Source organism: Bombus terrestris, chromosome 16 (genome assembly GCF_910591885.1).
Source record: "Bombus terrestris chromosome 16, iyBomTerr1.2, whole genome shotgun sequence".
Lineage (NCBI taxonomy): Eukaryota > Metazoa > Arthropoda > Insecta > Hymenoptera > Apidae > Bombus > Bombus terrestris.
This window is the reverse complement of record NC_063284.1, coordinates 4,096,561-4,114,868: the sequence shown is the minus strand read 5'-3', so window position 1 is coordinate 4,114,868 and position 18,308 is coordinate 4,096,561. Positions and strand designations below refer to the sequence as shown.

The 18,308-nt window shown below is 37.4% G+C and overlaps 1 protein-coding gene across 3 annotated transcripts in view; it reads left to right on the top strand.

Annotated features, from left to right (window-relative positions):
• The window catches only part of LOC100645307 (adenylate cyclase type 6), a 93,570-nt gene that overhangs the window by 69,986 nt on the left and 5,276 nt on the right, over window positions 1-18,308 (top strand). For all 3 annotated transcript variants that reach the window (XM_003403168.4, XM_048413421.1, XM_048413422.1), the window contains 10 exons: window positions 12-161; window positions 7,984-8,105; window positions 9,751-9,843; window positions 10,129-10,275; window positions 12,275-12,433; window positions 13,350-13,598; window positions 14,004-14,163; window positions 14,836-14,933; window positions 15,450-15,534; window positions 16,278-16,394. In XM_003403168.4, coding sequence (XP_003403216.2) covers window positions 12-161; window positions 7,984-8,105; window positions 9,751-9,843; window positions 10,129-10,275; window positions 12,275-12,433; window positions 13,350-13,598; window positions 14,004-14,163; window positions 14,836-14,933; window positions 15,450-15,534; window positions 16,278-16,394 — 1,380 coding nt within the window. The remainder of the gene's footprint in view (window positions 1-11; window positions 162-7,983; window positions 8,106-9,750; window positions 9,844-10,128; window positions 10,276-12,274; window positions 12,434-13,349; window positions 13,599-14,003; window positions 14,164-14,835; window positions 14,934-15,449; window positions 15,535-16,277; window positions 16,395-18,308) is intronic.

The following is an 18,308-nucleotide window of genomic DNA, read 5'->3' as shown; positions in this document are numbered from 1 at the left end:
TTCTATTTCAGCTGTTAAGCTCTATCGTGGTAGTGGGTGGGACAAATATGGCAGGCGTTTTGACGCATCATCCCCGCGAACTGGCACAGAGGCAAGCCTTCCTGGAAACCAGGCAATGCGTCGAAGCTCGATTGACTACACAGAGAGAAAATCAGCAACAGGTATCGTACGCGAAATTTTATGAAATTCCATCTTTCTTCGACCGTGCAGACAAAGCGTCACACTTTTATACGCAACGATAGAAATCGCAGCTCCATCAGCGGAGGGAACTATAATTTCTCGTGAATTTAGTATATCAATGGCTGTAGAGTTTTTCAGAATTTAACAAATTAAAAATCTGCTCGTCCAATCTGAAAATTTATCTGAATTAAGGACGTACCTAGTTTAGAAATTTAATTGGAATTTTATCAAATTGTAAACTTGCTCAGCTTGATAATTTCTTTAATTGGGAAATTGCCAATTTTGCAAGTTTCCATAATTTCTTGATTTATCCAATTAGAAGTTGATCGAGTTTCTGATAATGGAGCTTCGGGTTTCTAATGATCGAAAATTTGTAATTTTACTTAATCTACTTAGCTTTGAAATACGTCTAATTTAAGGTTCACCTAAATTTACCTATTTCTCGATATTTGCCAAATATAAGTTCTTTTATCCGAATTGTTCATTCAGGCAAACGTTACCTAATTTTTCTTTGTGGACAAGGAAGGTATATTTTTAAAATTCAAATACCTTTCAATGTGCTGTGAAACGATGCTATTTAACCGAGGATTAACTTGTTAATAACGCGCAGCGAAGTATTTAATACAATGTCCACAACACAATGCACCATATTATTACAATATTCGCATAACGCCAGCGAACCTTTTATCTCTTGTTTTAACGAAAATCGTTTTTTGACAAAGAGCTGCATCACGCGGAGTACACGGGAAATGTTCGCGAATAAAATCTCTGTTTTACATATTTTTAAACGTTCCACCTCCGGAACATCGTGCGAAACACAATTCCGAATTTTTTACGCGAGAAACAAGCTTCTCTATTTGTAAATTTATCCGTGCGAAAAATCCAGCAAATTCACGATACAAAATTAGAGAACCGACAACAGATTAAAAAGATAGGACAACAAAGAAATGAAAACAAAAATGATGCGGGATATAATTTTTTGTAATTGCGTTACGTTAAGTAACGTTAATTGCTGCTCAATTACGCCGATATTTAGTATTCTAAGGGGAACATTAAAATTACCAGGTTGGGAAATCGGCTAGTTACTAATAACGAGTTTAATCAGAGCCAGTTCGATCGAGCAAACTAACGAAATTCTAATGATTAAACCTGCCCTGTTGCTGCCTGTGCACCTCGATAATTAATGTACTTCGCTAATTGTTTATTAATATCATCATCATCAGCCACGCATACCAAACTATTTACCCGACATTTTCTAATTTACTATGATTTTAGTAGACTAAAGGAAAATAATTGTTCAATAATTTATCGACCAAGTTGGTCTTCGTTTAAACCACGTGAAAATTCGAAACGAAAAGGCGATAAGTAGATTGCTGATTTTTATGCAAGTTCACGTCTTAACGAATACAATTGAACGACCTAACCTCGTTACGAACAAACCTATTTAAAAAAATCTATAAAGAAATATTAAAACGAGTAACTAGTTTCAAATCAGACTTGTCGTTTTTATCTGCTAAACGAAATTTCAAGAATTATCAACAGCTAGTTATCTTCGATACATTTCAACTTTAATTAAAGGTAATTGACTTAACTCGTTGGGAGAGGCAAAGGTTCTAATTTCTGAGGTAGTTAACCTAACAACAGGTAGATTATTTTTAGCAGCTAGGCGAAATAATAGCTGGCAACTGACGGAAGTCTGCTAAAGATAATGGTTTATCGGAGATCGGTTATAATTCCAGTGGACATTGTAGCCGTGACCAGGTTCATTGTATGCTTTAATCAGGTATCCGTGACCTGACGCGATAATAATCCACCACTGTCCTAGTAGCTCTCTTGTTTATCAAGCACACGGTCCTTGGCTTCATTCGCTCGATATATTGCCTCTAACAAACACGTTCTCAATTTGAATTTGTACAATTTTGTCAAATTCACGCTGTATCGCTAGAAATTTCCTACGTAAAAAGAACGTTCACGCTAGCTTTCTGAGATATCAAAATTCTAACCTAATTCCTAATCCAATTCTAACTTTTTTAATTCTAAGTTTTTCAATCCTATGTACACGTAGTAATACTTGCTTTAAACTTAGCAATACTACAAATGTGCGTAGTATTATTCTCTTTTCCAATTAAATTTTTTATCAAGGAATATTCTAAGGTAGCAAAATCCTAACCTAGCTTTTTCTGAAATTCTTCAGTTCTATGACAGACGTAGTACTTTCTTCAAACTTACCAATATTACAAATGTGCGTAGTATTATTCTCTTTTCCAATTAAATTTTTTATCAAAGAATATTCTAAGGTAGCAAAATCCTAACCTAGCTTTTTCTGAAATTCTTCAGTTCTATGACAGACGTAGTACCTCCTTCAAACTTACCAATACTACAAATGTGCGTAGTATTATTCTCTTTTCCAATTAAATTTTTTATCAAGGAATATTCTAAGGTAGCAAAATCCTAACCTAGCTTATTCTAAAATTCTTCAGTTCTATGATAGACGTAGTACTTTCTTCAAACTTACCAGTACTACAAATGTGCGTAGTATTATTCTCTTTTCCAATTAAATTTTTCACCCAGGAATTTTCTAAGGTAGCAAAATCCTAACCTAGTTTTCTTTAAAATTCCAGAGTTCTTTGGCACACATAGTGCTTCCAAACTTACTTATTAACACTTATTAACGTTACAAAGGAACATAACATTCTCTGTGGAGGTAGTAGCATTCTCTGCTGCACAAAAAACGTTCATCAAAAATCTTTTCAAGATGGAAACATTCTAAGCTAACTTTCCTTCGGTTCCTCAGTTTCATGATACACACAGTGTATCTAAAGTAACTTAAAAGATATCGTACAGTGGCTATGACAAGCATAAGGAACTTGATAAGTACTTGAACCTAATCGATTAGCATACATGTTGTCTCAGCTAAAGGAAGCTACCTGAATATCTCCATCGTTTTTCATGATATGAAGAATCGGCACAATTTGGATGGCTACAACGAACAAATACCCTGAAAAACAAATTTGTATCGATAGTAGTGTTGTTACGTATTTATAGGTCTAGCATTGCGGTGCAACATCGAGTTTTCCTCGGTTTATACTTATACCACGATACAAACAGAATAGGAAAACTGGTGGAGAAGACAGATGAAATAGAAGATCGATTTGCGCTATTTTCATCAACGGAACCGAATTACTTTCTTCGTAACGAGATGAAATTTTGTTTGTTCGCGAAGAGCTTCCATCAGCACGAAATTAAAGCATACCGATGACCAAGTGAAGGCTGTTCAATCTCGCCTGCTAAAGTACTAAAGTCAGACCGGTTGTTTTTCCTATTTCAATACTTCAATTGGAAAGTTTGATTGCAACATTAATTGTCCTTTCTGTTTTCCTTTCGGGTGATTGGTGATACTGTGAGAATTTTTGCCAAGAAGGCTACGTATGTACAGAGACATCGTGCGTATATTATTGCAACGCATACGAATTTGGTTGACTTCGATTAGAAATGATCGAAGAATGAATTTGTTTAATTTCCCACAATTTCTATCGTTCAAATTTCCCGCTTCGAGTTTACGATTTTGCAAACTTTTTGACTCGTTGATTCTCGTGTTTGCCATTTCAATTTTCAATTTTGTAACTTCTCAAATTTTAATTTACAAATTTCGCCTATCAACTTCTCCAATTTTCGCTTTTCCAGTTTTAACTTTCGACGTTGCGTCTTCCAAACGTCCAATATCCAATTTTTCAAATTTTCATCGCAACAAAAGTTTAGCTTGCAAGCAAATAACCACAGGAAGGTAGTAAGGTGTTTTACGATGGAGAAATTTGTCACGGTGTTATTTCACCATGGAGAAAACATTGGAAAAGGTCAAGTTCTACGTATCTTCGAATTGACAGTATTTTTGTTCGAACGATCAACCGATTCACGAAGAAAATAATTGCACTTCTGTGAATTCTAACACAGTTTCACGTGGCTAACAGCGGGTCATTTCTGGCCTGAACGAGCGCAATGCGTGATCGTTGTTGCTTAGAACTGCCTGGTTTCCCTTATTTTTCTTATATTAAGGCTGCCAGTTTGCATGAGTTTCGCGTATACCGATGGAATTTATGGTTCCGTGGTATGCAGTTTCGGCACGATGCTCCGATACGCTGCTAAACCGGCAACCATCGTCGACAAGTTCTTTCATAGCACTCTCGCAACAAGATATATCGCGTTCAAGATGGAATTTCTTTCCGAGAAAATTAAAAAGTCAGACTCTAAATGTTCTATGAAATATGTTTTTCATTACACGTTCCATCTACACGGAATGTAGAAGATATTCGCATACTCTTAAAAACAGAACAATTTTTTAAGAATTGGATCAAACGATTCGAGCTTTTTTCGAGGAGTCAGAAAGCCTAATTTACCAGACGACGCGTAACAAAAATTTAGCATGTTGATTCCTCTGACATTTCGAAAAAGAGCTCCTGCCGTTCGGTCCAATTTTAAAGAAAATTTTTTTATTCTAAAGAGCGTGCGAATACTTTAAATACGACAGATGACGAGTATACTCGTCAAACATGGAGTATGTGCGGCTGTTATAACACAGAATTACATTATTTTTTAATTTTATCAGCGCGATTTACTGTAATTGCTAAACTGCAGTTTAAACAACAGATTCTAACTACTTTTCACTCATGACGAGTATACTCGTCGTGACACAAAACACCGCCATCACTTCACGACGAGTATATTCATCAGAACGCGAAGTACTGCTACTTCTTCATGACGAGTATACTCGTCGTAATACAAAATACTGCCCTCACTTCATGACGAGTATATTCGTCATAACGCAAAATACTGCCACTTCTTCATGACGAGTATACTCGTCGTGACACAAAATATTGCCATTACTTCACGACGAGTATATTCGTCATAATACAAAATACTGTCATCACTTCGCGACGAGTATATTCGTCATAATACAAAATACTGTTATCATTTCCAAACGAGTATATTCGTCATAACGCAAAGTATTGCCACTTGTTCATGACGAGTATACTCGTCAGAGACAGCTGGCCGTGTAGCTGTCCGAAGCTACAAGTTGCTCCGATAAACCGTTCAGAGGAACAAGAAGAATTGATCTCGATTGGAAATTTTAATCAACTGAGGATATCAAGCAATGGAGAAGTCTAATGAGAATGCAGGAAATCCAATACGGCGAGGCGACAAAGGAATGGAACTAGCCGAACACCTGGTCAGAATGAAATGGAAGGTAGCGTTACGTGACTTGCAATAGGAAATAGCGGCCAAGAGGTCGTGTATATTGGCCGATCACGAACGATAGGTGATCGCACGTGACACAGCACAGGTGCGCGCAACCTGTTGTGTGCAGAGAAGCCGATCGATTTATACGGCGTGAAATTAGTCGCGGTGAGGGGCCGCTGTAATTTCAGATTCCACGACGCGTACAGTATCCGTGCGCTTGGTAACAAGAGAAACCAGACTAAGTAACGATCGGACCTGAATATTTCATAGCTTGTATGAAATGAGCGAGATGCTTCGACGAACGGGAGGATCACCTGGTAAAAGGAAACATCCCAATGGAATCGTTCGATCACACCTAGCGAAAAAAACAGCTGACGACCGGCTTCCTCGCAACAATATCAGCAGCCTCATTTTGGTATTTGTCGGTCGCGTAAATTATGCGAGCTTTCGTGGCAAGGGATGGGACGCGACAGGTAGAACGAGTTTGAACATGGGGGAGATCCTCGACGAGGGTGGGAACATGTGCCGGTGATGATGAAAGTGGTGTAAATCGTCAGTGGGGAGAAAGTTTATTAAAATATTTAGAGATAAAGAGATAGACAGCCAATCTGAGTTTTAGCTCTGCTTACGTTTAGACATGTAAAACCAAGTGCAATTTCTGTAGACCATACAGCTGGATAAATAAATATACATGCGCGCATTCTTTAACAAAAAACATTCTAAAATCTACGGGTTACTGTCGCTGCTAAATTTGAATTATTGCGAGTGACAAGTCTGACAAAAGATTGGAAGCTAGAAAGTCGAGGAACAGAAGGTTGGATGTGGATAAGCAGAGGTTGGAGGAATTGAAAAAGGGAACTGAGTTGAAACATTGCAAAAGCGGAGCAGTATGACAAATTTGGAGAGAGAGAAGATTGAGAAACTAAAACTGCGAAATGCAAGGAATGGAGGCAGGAAATTGGAAAATAGGGAAGATCAAGTAGACTGGAAGGCAAAGAAATGAAAAATCGAAACATGGGAGAGTAGCTGGAATTTTGAGCTTAGGAAATAGATGGAAATGGAAGAGTGAAATGGAAGAAGAGTGAATGTCTCGACAAGCAAAATTCGAATTTGACAGTGTTCGCATTGTAGCTCAAAGGTTTCAATGACGTGCGATTAGGTGTGTGGGTTGCGCAGATTTATTAGAAGCGCCGCAAGATTCCACGTAACGTGGTTAACTAACCAGCTGGCAGGAGTACCAAGAGGAATTCAAAATAGTTGCTGTTAATAGCGGCAAATCGAGACGTCGAACCAGCTGTGTTCCATTTGCCAATCAAGTTACAACGCTGAATTCTCCGAAACAATTCGTTCGATAGCCTGGGATACGAGAAATTTCATTAGCGACCTGTCCATGATTGCAATTTCAAAAATTCTATTACAATCTATGAGTTTACAAATTACAAGAGTTCCCTTGCCATATATTTAGCACTAACTTCACCAGATGCTTCACCAGTCGATTGACCGGTTTCAAAATTTTATTCAAAATTCTACATTCATCGTTGTTTCTTTCATTCAGCCAATTTTATGTAGATTTTTACATCGACAAAAATTGAGAAACTGACTAATCAGACGATATGGGAATCTACACAATTAGACGAACGAAAGAAACAACGTACGATTTTTAATAAAATTTTGAAACCGGTCATTTGAACGTGCTTGGTAGGATCAGTTAGGTGAATGAACGAATAATCCAAATTTTTCACTGAAACTCCCAGTGTATTTCAAACGAAAAATTTGTCGTTGCTTCACAAGCCATCTGTTAGGCTTAGGCACCTTACGAGTGCAGAAAATCACAGAAAAGTGTTGTATCTTTGGACTAGATCGAATGATCAGGACACTGACAAAGAAGAACTATGAATTTGCTGCGTGAAAATGTTAAACTGCATCTTATCTGATACTCTCTGTTAATTAGCGTAGATGAGATACAGAAATCACTTGATACGTAGAATACAGCGTTTGCCTGATGACTCGAAGTTATAGAAACGGCGAATATTCTGATCCAGCAACCTGTTCTCTTCTCCTCTTTAAGTAAACTTTCAGTTTCGTTGCAAGATTTGCATCGTTCGTTCGTAATAATATCTATTGGGTTGGCAACTAAGTGATTGCGGATTTTGTCATTAGGTGGTAATGATAAGATCTGCAATCACTTATTTGCCAAGCCAATAATATTAATAACTTGCAATTAGGATGACGTAAATTACGTTATGATGTACACATAGTGTACAATATTTCAGAAAGAATATTTTCTACGTCTTTCATATTTATAATTTTTAATTTCTCCAATTGCACGACCGATGATACCGGAAATGGATATATTCAAACAGCTGTTAAAGGTAGAAAATTGTAGGGAAAAAATGGTTCTAATCTGGCAATCCCATGGGATATTTACGCGAAGTATGCGAGGACGAGACCATGAATTTCCGTGCGATGCGAGGAAATTGCATTCCCCTTGCTCTTTGCTGTTCGAACGTCGTAGACGAGAGGTTGTACGCGATGAACGACGACGAATTTTCTCTGATTTTTTTGCAGGAACGGCTTCTATTGAGCGTGTTACCACGCCACGTAGCCATGGAGATGAAGGCAGACATCGCAGGGAAGCCGAAAGATACCATGTTTCACAAAATTTACATTCAAAGGCACGAGAACGTCAGGTGAGTAATGCCTCGAGTATCCAGACGCGAAGATATCAAAAAAAAAAGAAAGAAAGAAAGAAGAGAAAAAGAAAAAAATATCTCCGAGATTTAGCGTCGTTATAAAGTTCAGGTTGATCGTGGTTAACGATAGCTTTTGCACAGTTTGACTGCCTTTTGGACATTTAAGTTCGATGAAATTCGAATTGCATGTTTGGAGGTTTGAGATAGTTCGGTCAGAGGTTTGAAACTTTTTGTTTGAAGGTTTGAGAGTTTTTGTTTGAAAGTTTAGGAGCTTTTGTTTGAAGGTTTGAGAGCCTTTGTTTGAAGGTTTCAGAGTTTTTGTTTCAAAGTTTGAAGGTTTGAGAGCTTTTGTTTGAAGGTTTGAGAGCTTTTGTTTGGAGGTTTGAGACTTCTGTCTGGAAAATTAAGATATTCCAAAAGAAATTTGGTCAATTTTCCCGTAAAGTTGGTAACTGAAGTCTTCATTAATAATACTCCGTGTAATTTACCGAGTTTAAATCTTTCTTTTCAAAGGAGGAAGTTTGTTTAAAGTACGATACATTAAATAAATGTATTCCATTACAAATTCATCGAATTCAATCAGTTTTTCCAAGACAAGGGATTCTTTCTGTAAGAATTAACCATATTCTACGGTGCCGTTCTTCTTCTTTAAAAGAAACCTATTTACAGACCTCATTCATATTCTACTGCATAATAAACAGATCGCTGTATTCATTGCGTAATAATTTAACATAAAAATCCACCAAACAACACCGTTTCCTATTCAAAAAAAGAGAACATGTTTGACCAAATCACTCACATTCTACTATACAGTACTCAACTCGTTAAACGTTTACCCGTCGATTATTTAAAATAAACCTTGTACCAAGCTAGTTCCTTCATCCACAGAAAGACGTCTGTCTCTGGAAACCAATTACGTTGCACTATATATTAGACTAATTGTATTAACATCTCAGACGTTTCAATCAAAAATTTACCGAAGCCTAATTCCTTTTGCCAAAGGAAGAAAAGCCTGTCTGTTCAAACCACTCTTCTTCTACTGTGTAGTATTCAGACAATGCCAATATCCACTCTTCAGTCATTGAAAATAGAAATCTACTGAAACCAGTTCCTTGGGATCTCTTAGAAAGAAAGACAACTATCTGTTCAAATCAATCCTATTCTACCTTACAATCTATTACGTGCTACACAATTAATTGCGTTACACAAAATCCCCTGTTGGATTGGCAAGAAAGTGATTGCGGATATTGTCATTAGGTGGTATTGACAAAATCCGCAACCACTTAGTTGCCAACCCAATATATATATATATATATTTATATATAAAAATTCGCGTAATACGACAGGCTACTGTATCAGATTGCTAATAAAATATGTGAAAATTAATAGACACTCGTATCTGGCTGAATAATTCTGGCACGGTGTATTCAGTGAGACGAAACAGCTGAACATCCAACTCTATTATACACCAGGCTGACATACGCGTCTATTATACGTTACGGTAACGCGTATCTGCCACTCGAGGCTCGTTAAGTCGCACGACATCTACTACCCTTACGAATTCCAATTAACATGCTGATATAATAACGACTAGAATATAATACCGAAGAATATATAATATTGCATTTGTTGTATTTTCTAGCATCCTGTTCGCTGATATCTGCGGGTTTACTTCGTTGTCGGATCAGTGCACTGCCGAGGAAGTCGTCAGGCTGTTAAATAAGCTGTTTGCCTGGTTAGTCTATTTTATATTTATTTTTAACATTTTTCTACTTTTCCTATGCTATGTATTTTTTTTTCTTATTAGAATTTGATTAATCAATAATTTACTAAAATTTTGTATCAAGACTGTTCGCGATATTTTTCGTTGTTTCGTTAAACGACTATACGAGTTGTTGATTTTACATTAAAACGAATCTTAAATCGAATCTTTGCTTTAGTTTTCTTTGGAAATTGAAGATTTATGAATTAAAAGAGAAATCATTCGCATGGAAATTCTGTAATCTGTTTGTTACATTAGCTTCGACACGCTGGCGGCTGAGCACCATTGTCTTCGAATCAAACTACTCGGCGACTGCTATTACTGTGTCTCTGGACTTCCGGAACCGAGACCAGATCACGCTCGTTGTTGCGTGGAAATGGGTTTGGACATGATTAGCGCCATTACGTGAGTCTTTTGTCCTATTAATTGCTACGTGCATCCGACTTTTTAATAGCTTTAATAACTGACCTATCACGCGAGCTTCTTCGCTTCTCCCTTTTCGTCAACTTAACACGTGGCAACTAAGTGATTGCGGATTTTGCCATTAGGTGGTATTGACAAAATCCGCAATCACTTAGTTGCCAACCATATTTTAAATTCCAATTAAATGTTACCACTTTACCGACCGCTAGCGGTTCAACAGCATACGCACGTCCGACCGGCAGCTCAGGCGCAGATTCTCCCTGGCGCCGCCTCTGTTTCGGTTTAGACTCTCCAATACCATTCTTTTCGTTCATCGCGAACGGTAAATTTTTCAAATTAATAGAAAACTGTGGGAGCTTACAAAGCAACGCGACTGACGCAACTGTGCAAGGTATCTTAGTACTAAATAACAAATTATTGTTCAAATAATGAGAAAGATTATCGGCGATAGAAAGCCGATTAATAGGCCATCGGTCAGTAAGCGTCGGCGATAAAATACCGATTAATCGGCTACCGGTCGGTAAAGTGTTAAGAAAAATTGCCGATATAAACTATCAATAAAATTCTCTTTTCAGTAGATGGGAAAAACAGATGTTTGGGAAGATTGTTAATAAATCGTTGAGAGAATTTCTTTTGCAATGAAATGCAATTAAACCTTAGGGAAAAGCTTGCATATCTCTTACGAAACACACTACACGCTGTATATCCTTCGAAATATCTCTACGCTGCAGTTGATTTTATAAGGAAAATAGATAGAATACGAGCTTCTTTTGAGAGCTTCGTTCTGAAAAGAATTTACGATTTGTTTCGTTATAAATCGTCATTATAGAATCCTCGAGAGTGACCATGTTCGTTTCTACGGCCACCATTCCGAATAACCTTTTATTCTCCAAGGAAATCATTCCTTTGACAAGACTGGATGTTTTTCAGTCTCATAACGAGAATCCACGTCTCGACAGTCTACGGTCTACTTTGACTCGTTTGCTCTGTTTCCGGCTCTTACAACGCTCTCTCTAACCTGCTTCTCTTCTGCCCCGCTATTTCTTCTATCATACGACGGAAACGCTATTAAACGATAATTCTACGAAAATGCAAGCTACCTGTATAATTTGAAACTGCCTGTAGTCACGAGATTAAGAAACACGAGGAAAGCTCTGCTTAGTTTTAACGAGAATCTCTGATGGTACGTTCAACGTCCGAGGAATTTTTCAAACACCCTGTACGTCGTAATTTACCATCGTATCTTCATCATCATATCTATCATATTTATTACCATTATATCTACGCTTAATCCACTTGCAGGAAAAATGAAGTCCATAACTGGAATTACAATCGCAAGAAACGTAATTAACTTTTCACTTTCAACAAGCTTCCAACGAGATCTGACTTTAGAGAATTTTTATTTTAAGCAGCCTACATACCACCATTTCTCACTGAAAATTAACTCATTTCTCACTGTAAACAGAATTCTACTCGCCGTCTTTTTTATACATTAAACCAACTTTCACCGACGTGCTGGTGGTCTAGATTGGAGGACTTTTGGAACACCTTGTATATAGTATAATTTCTCATTCTTATTTTTACACAAATAATTTCAATGAAATAATTCACCCTCTGTAATTACAATCTTTTGTGACTCATCTGTTGCTACAGATCGTAGTTGTCCATTTTGGAAAAGTCAGAACTTTTTGAACACTCTATATGTATTGGGTTGGCAACTAAGTGATCGCGCATTTTGTCGATACCACCTAACGACAAAATCCGCAACCACTTAGTTGCCAAACCAATACTATAATTTCTCATTCGAACCTGCACAGCATTTACTTAAAGAAACGAATTATCCTTTGTAAGGATACTTCTTTTTTTTTTTTTTTTTTTTTAATTAACAGTAAGAGATCGCAATATTTCATTTTGAAAAAATCAATCGAAATCGGATTATCGCGATGATATTCTCAATATACTTGGCGATAAACTTTTGCAGTTTATATCGAGAGGTTGGTGCGGTGAACGTGAACATGAGAGTGGGGATACACACAGGCAGAGTTCATTGCGGGGTCCTTGGCTTGAGGAAGTGGCAGTTCGACGTCTGGAGCAACGACGTCACCCTGGCCAACTACATGGAAAGCGGCGGAATACCGGGGCGAGTTTCTCTCCTATTCTCTTTTTCCTTCCGGGGCGAAATTTCCAAGTGACAAGCCTCGTTCGCGTTTCAGCGAACGTTCAGCGAAGAAACGAATTTCTGACACGGTCTACGATGTATTTTCATAATCTTTCGCCCTCTTTTTATAATAAAAATTCTCTACTGAGAATGAAGGGAAGAATGCGGGAATATTAAGACAAAATTGTTTCTTCTGATCTCAATATCGCGATACGACGATGTAAACCAGCTGCAGGAGAATTTCATTGGCGTTGGCTATTAATTAATATTAACTGGTATTGGTGACCGGAGGTGCTTCAACTTCTTACAATTGTAAAAATTGAATGAAAATTCACAGTTAGGGCATCTTCAATATAACCGATAAATAGAAGATACTTTGAAATAAAACATACATTTTTAAACATTTTTATTGGAACATCGATAAAAAAAATGAGAAGAAATCTTGCATCTAACGGTGTACCGTGTTAAAACACTTTAAACATAAACGTGGCTCATCGATACAGTCTGGTCGATAGGTGGTCACCTTTTTGGTCCGATTCTTAGCAATTTTTCATCCTAACTGTTTAGCATTTGTTTATAGCACTCTCCGCAAAATTTTCGTGCCAGATACGCTTGCCCTTCTTTCCACCGCATTTCGTGTCGCGATCTTTGTCTTTGTCGCTGAACATCTGAGATCTCTAGTATGATTTTAACATAATTAAAATCGATAATTCAGTTGCTAATGATATTAATTAATAACGTGACAAACGTATATGCGTTAACAACGTTAAAAACCGCGAGATAAATGGCGAATTAAAGAAACCGATAAACAGAAAGTTGTGATTTATTTTTCAAAAATCTCGATCGATGAACTGTACCGTCGTGTTGGAAATGACGAGCTGCGATTATTTCTGTACAGACGAGTGCATATCACGAAAGAAACACTCGACTGTCTTGATGGTGTCTATGAGGTGGAAGAGGGTCATGGGGGTGAGAGAAACGCGTATCTGAAGGAGCACGATATCAAAACCTACCTAATTGTCCCTGGAGACACGTATAAGGGTAACTTACCCTCGTCTGGGCTGAGGAAAGGTCTGCCAGCGAATGGCAACGTATCGAAAGAGATGAGAGTGATGGGACACGGCTCGCAACACGGAAAACAGAACAAGTAACTGGCTCATTGTTTCTTTTCATTTTTCTTCCTCCCTTTTCGTGTTTTCTTCCTTCCTTGTGAAAATAATTTTAGACCAACGCGTGTGGATTTTCCTAAGCTTCGTACATTCCGAAATCGTAAGTTTCGAATCTTTAATGAGTTAACTTTTTTTTATTTTATTATATTAAATAAATATCATTATTTATTCATTTGTTATTTTTTAAATATTAAATAATATATTTCTACGGATCGTGTGAAATGGTCGATTGTACGATATAATTTCCAGGGGTTGGGATATCGAAAGAAAAATTTTCAGAACGTAAGTCGTGACGGACGTTTGATTTATGAATTTTCAGTTTTCCAATGTAAGAAGTTTCTCTTGTACGGACCTTTCTGTATCGATTATTAATCCTGCGACAGATTAGGGTTTGGCGAGACGACCGAGGCGAAAAAGGACCCGGAGGACGAGGTGAACGAGTACCTGATGAGAGCAATCGACGCCAGGAGCATAGATCGATTAAGAGCGGAATATTGCACGCCCTTTGTTCTAACTTTTCGTCTGCCTGACGTCGAAGGGAAGGTAAATGCAAATTCTTGTCCTCTTCCTGTTGATCGATTTATTTGAAAGAATTATCGTATTAATTTATAATTCCTAAAATAATTTATCTTTCCTCTAAAAGATTCTCAATAATTTACTGCCGTAAGATGGTGCAATAATTCTAATAAATTAGGCCATTTTATGTTCGTCTTTGGCTTCCTTTTATTCTTTCACTATTATTATTGTCATTATTTTTTAACACGTTCACGTTTTAGCACGTTCTGCTATTTTATTTCTGTGCTCGTATTCGTGTTTTTAATAAGTTTGCAACATTGAATGGTTATTTGTTTAAATAAATCCTACTTTTTTCAATTAATGTACGTTAAATTTCCATTATTTAAACGTTCAACTATTATTCTGGTCACTAAACTAACTGCATTTTTGCTGGTACACACCGTCCGATGGAACATTCGAGCGTGAGCCACCGGTGGTACACGCCGTCTGACGGGAGACTCGAGCGTGAGCCACCGGTGGCGCACGCCGTCCGTACGTGTTAAATCGAGTTCTCGCTCAAAATCAAAGTGATCTAATCTATTGTCATTTAAACGGAATAACATTCGAGGATTTTGTTCATAAGAAAATTGAGAAAGCGCTATGTATCCGCGAAGATTTCGAAAAAGAAGAAACCATTTATTTGTGAACTATTTGTTGCAGTATTCGCGCGAAAGGGACAGGATGCTCTCGGCATATTTCGTCTGTTCCGGCTTCGTCTACATGGTCGTCGTGATTGCTATAGCGATCACTCTACGAGGGTAATTCTGTCATTCTGTCAATTAAACCACCGGTCAACTAGGCTTTGTCCAAATTTCCCTTTGCCTCATATCGAAAGCTAATCATTTTCAGAAGCTTGTAACGCGATTGGAATTTCGGAAAATTCTATTTTATTTCGATTCTACTAAAATTCAACAAGGTTATAAGTAAATCGAAACATATTCCCGTGCAAACTATATTCCCAAATTTTTCGGTTCCATGTCGCTGCTATTTTTTGTACAGCCACTGCTCGAAGATCGAACATGGTTTCTGTTGATACAGTTCGTCAGAAATAGGATAATAGCAGTTAGAAAAATATATAACAGTTAGAAATGGGAAAGGTTGTGGAAAAGGACCGATATTGGTTTCAGTTACGATTCTACCATCTGTTATCGTATCGGTTCTGTATCCGCGTATTTCGAAGTGCTTCTATATCGACAGAAACGGTTCTATTGACCGAGCAAAAGTGAAGCCTCCAGAGGCTTTCATAACAGTTACGAAATTGAATCATTTTTCAGGAGTGGATACTTTTACACTTGTGTGGCAGTGAGCACGTTGCTCATCGCCACAATCAATGGGATTCTACTGGCAGAGAAGAACGAGGTGAGACTTTCGCTCAGACTATCGTCCTTTTCTGCTATCTATGAGGAAAGGAATTCTTCAAACGAATTTGAAGAATCGCGTTGCAACGTGCATCGCGAGCAAATCGATCGCGTTCGTTCTTTGGAATCTTGCCACTTCCTCTTGACCTTGAATTCGTGGCGTGATTCCAGGTCACAATGCCGAGGTCGTTAATCGTGTCTCGTACATACGTCGCTGGCGATTACATAATTCATGGTATTTGTCCCGTACACGCAATGAAAAATTTCGACGAAAGAAGGGAAAGCATAGAGAAAATTTCTATGGAATTTCGCTGGCACGGTACTTTCGAAATATTACGCGTTCCACGATTACTTCCAGGTATTGGATTGACAACTAAGTGATTGCGGATTTTGTCATTAGGTGTTCATGACAAAATCCGCAGTCACTTAGTTGCCAGCCCAATAGAGTGACAAACATGACAAAAACGAACAACCATAGGTTGCACTATTAGGTGGAAGGTTTCCTACAAATTTTCAGTGACAGTATTTTCCAAATTTCGTTGAAGAATTTTTATCGATGAAGATACTAGAAATCAGAGAAAAGTTTTGTAACTGAACGAGAATAATTTATTTCGACGATAATACATCGTTTCAGAGATTTTCCAGATGATCTATTCAACAGAGAATAAAACTATAACTGAAGATTTGAAGAGACCAAATCTTTCAACTACGTAGACGATGTACGTTGAAATTCTGTTTCTTTAGAGAGTGCCACGGTATCTGCGAGATTTTGCGGTGCACGTGTTCGAGAATCGAGGAGTCGCTCAGGTGTTAGCTACGTGTGTCGTGTTTCTCACTTTCGCCACAGCTTTATCACCGTTGGTAAGTTCACGTTATTACTGTACTACACACTATACGTTCTAACATTATGCTGGTGCTCCAAGGTAATACAGATTGCTATACTACACACATTTGTTGACGTATGTTTATTACTCGCAAGCAGTTTGTTAATAACGAAAACACAGATGAATCTGTTCAAATTATTTCTTCTTTAGGTTCTTCCATCTAAACCAAGAGAAAGATTTTTAAATACCGATGAATGATAGCCATCTATTGAGATGTGTACAATTTTATGTGCTACACTAGATTAGCTGAGTAGTAGTGATACATGTGTGTGAATATGGGTGTGTGGAAGTATGTGTGTGCGCGTCTGGAAAACAAAGGAACGTAAACTGTTCAGTCAGTTAACAGTCTGGTAAGGAAGAGGATGAGACAAAGAGAGTGCTGAGACTATTAACTTTCTTTTTTTATGAAACCTTATTTTTGCACTTAATAGCCACAATTGAGTGTACACTGATGCCTATGTATAAATCAAATACGCGACTGGTCTAAGGGTAGAAACCGATAAAGATATGTTGCCCATTCTAAGGATAGAGAATAAGTAAGTTCGGTGGCGATGTTGTGACAGAGGAAAGCTAGGGGTGGGTGTGTCTAAGGTTGTTGGACCAGGAAGAGTTTTAGCCGCCCTCCAGAGAAACTCGCTAACGGAAGATACCGAACGTGAGAAAAACCAAGTTTCCCGTATCAACCCGTAGTAAGCAATAAATATAAGGAGGCACTTAAAATAAAAGATACTCGTTTTGTCCGAAGGACCTTAATTATGAAAATGCCAAGACCCATGGTGGGTCCTTAAGACTATTGACAGTACGCGCCAAGGGTGTGTAGACATCTGGCTACTATATCTTGCCCTCTGGTCTCTGATGCGGATTGATGTTACACGTGCAAGTGTGTATCGATGAATATCCTTGAAATCGTTTATCAAATAAATATATAACCATTTTAAGATAAATTCTAAGAGTAAACTTAGTGTTCCTATAGCATTATTTCGGCAACTAAGATCCAAAATTATCAACACCATCTGATAATTTACTTACGATGTACCTTGAGCAAGTAGCCTATTTGTTAACAGACTATGAATATCGAACGCTATATTGCTGAATGTCGTTCGTTATTTAGCTTCGTCTATATTCCCTAACACGTAGTAACATGGACGTACAGTGTAGAGAAATCCACTGTAATAGCAACGATTGCAAGCATTCCACCAGCTTGGTACAGTATTGTCTGAAGGCTGGTGTAATTCCTCAAAATCCGACAGAATCTCGCGCATCGTATTATTAGGAGAAAATTCATGAGAGTGGCTATCGATCATCATTTAATACTAGGTATATATAATGAAATAGATAGCTATAGCCATCATCCATCATCGACGAATCTATAAATCCATTGATCTAGCAGAGAATACGAATGACATTGGCCTACGATCTCATTAGAATTCCATTTTTCCTCGACTACTCGACAGATAGAAAACTATTAAACACGTATAGAGTATTAACTGTATTATGAAACTGAGAAAACTCTACAAGTTTCTTTTCCATTTTACAAGTAGAACTTTTATACAAACTACTGATAAAACTGTAATACTATTGCCGTATCTACAGGAATTAAAGTTTTTAGATAATTAGCAAGATATCATGGATCTAAAATAAATTTTAATATTACATTTATTTGGTCAATTGGTTTCGTTTTAATATTCACAGTTGGAGGATTAACAGGAGTAATATCATCTAATTTATCAATTGATATTATCTTACATGATACATACTATTTAGTAGGACATTTTCATTATGTTTTATCTATAGGAGCAATTTTTGCAATTATTACAAGATTAATTCATTGATATCCATTAATTACTGGATTAATACTAAATCAAAACTGATTAAAAATTCGATTTATTAT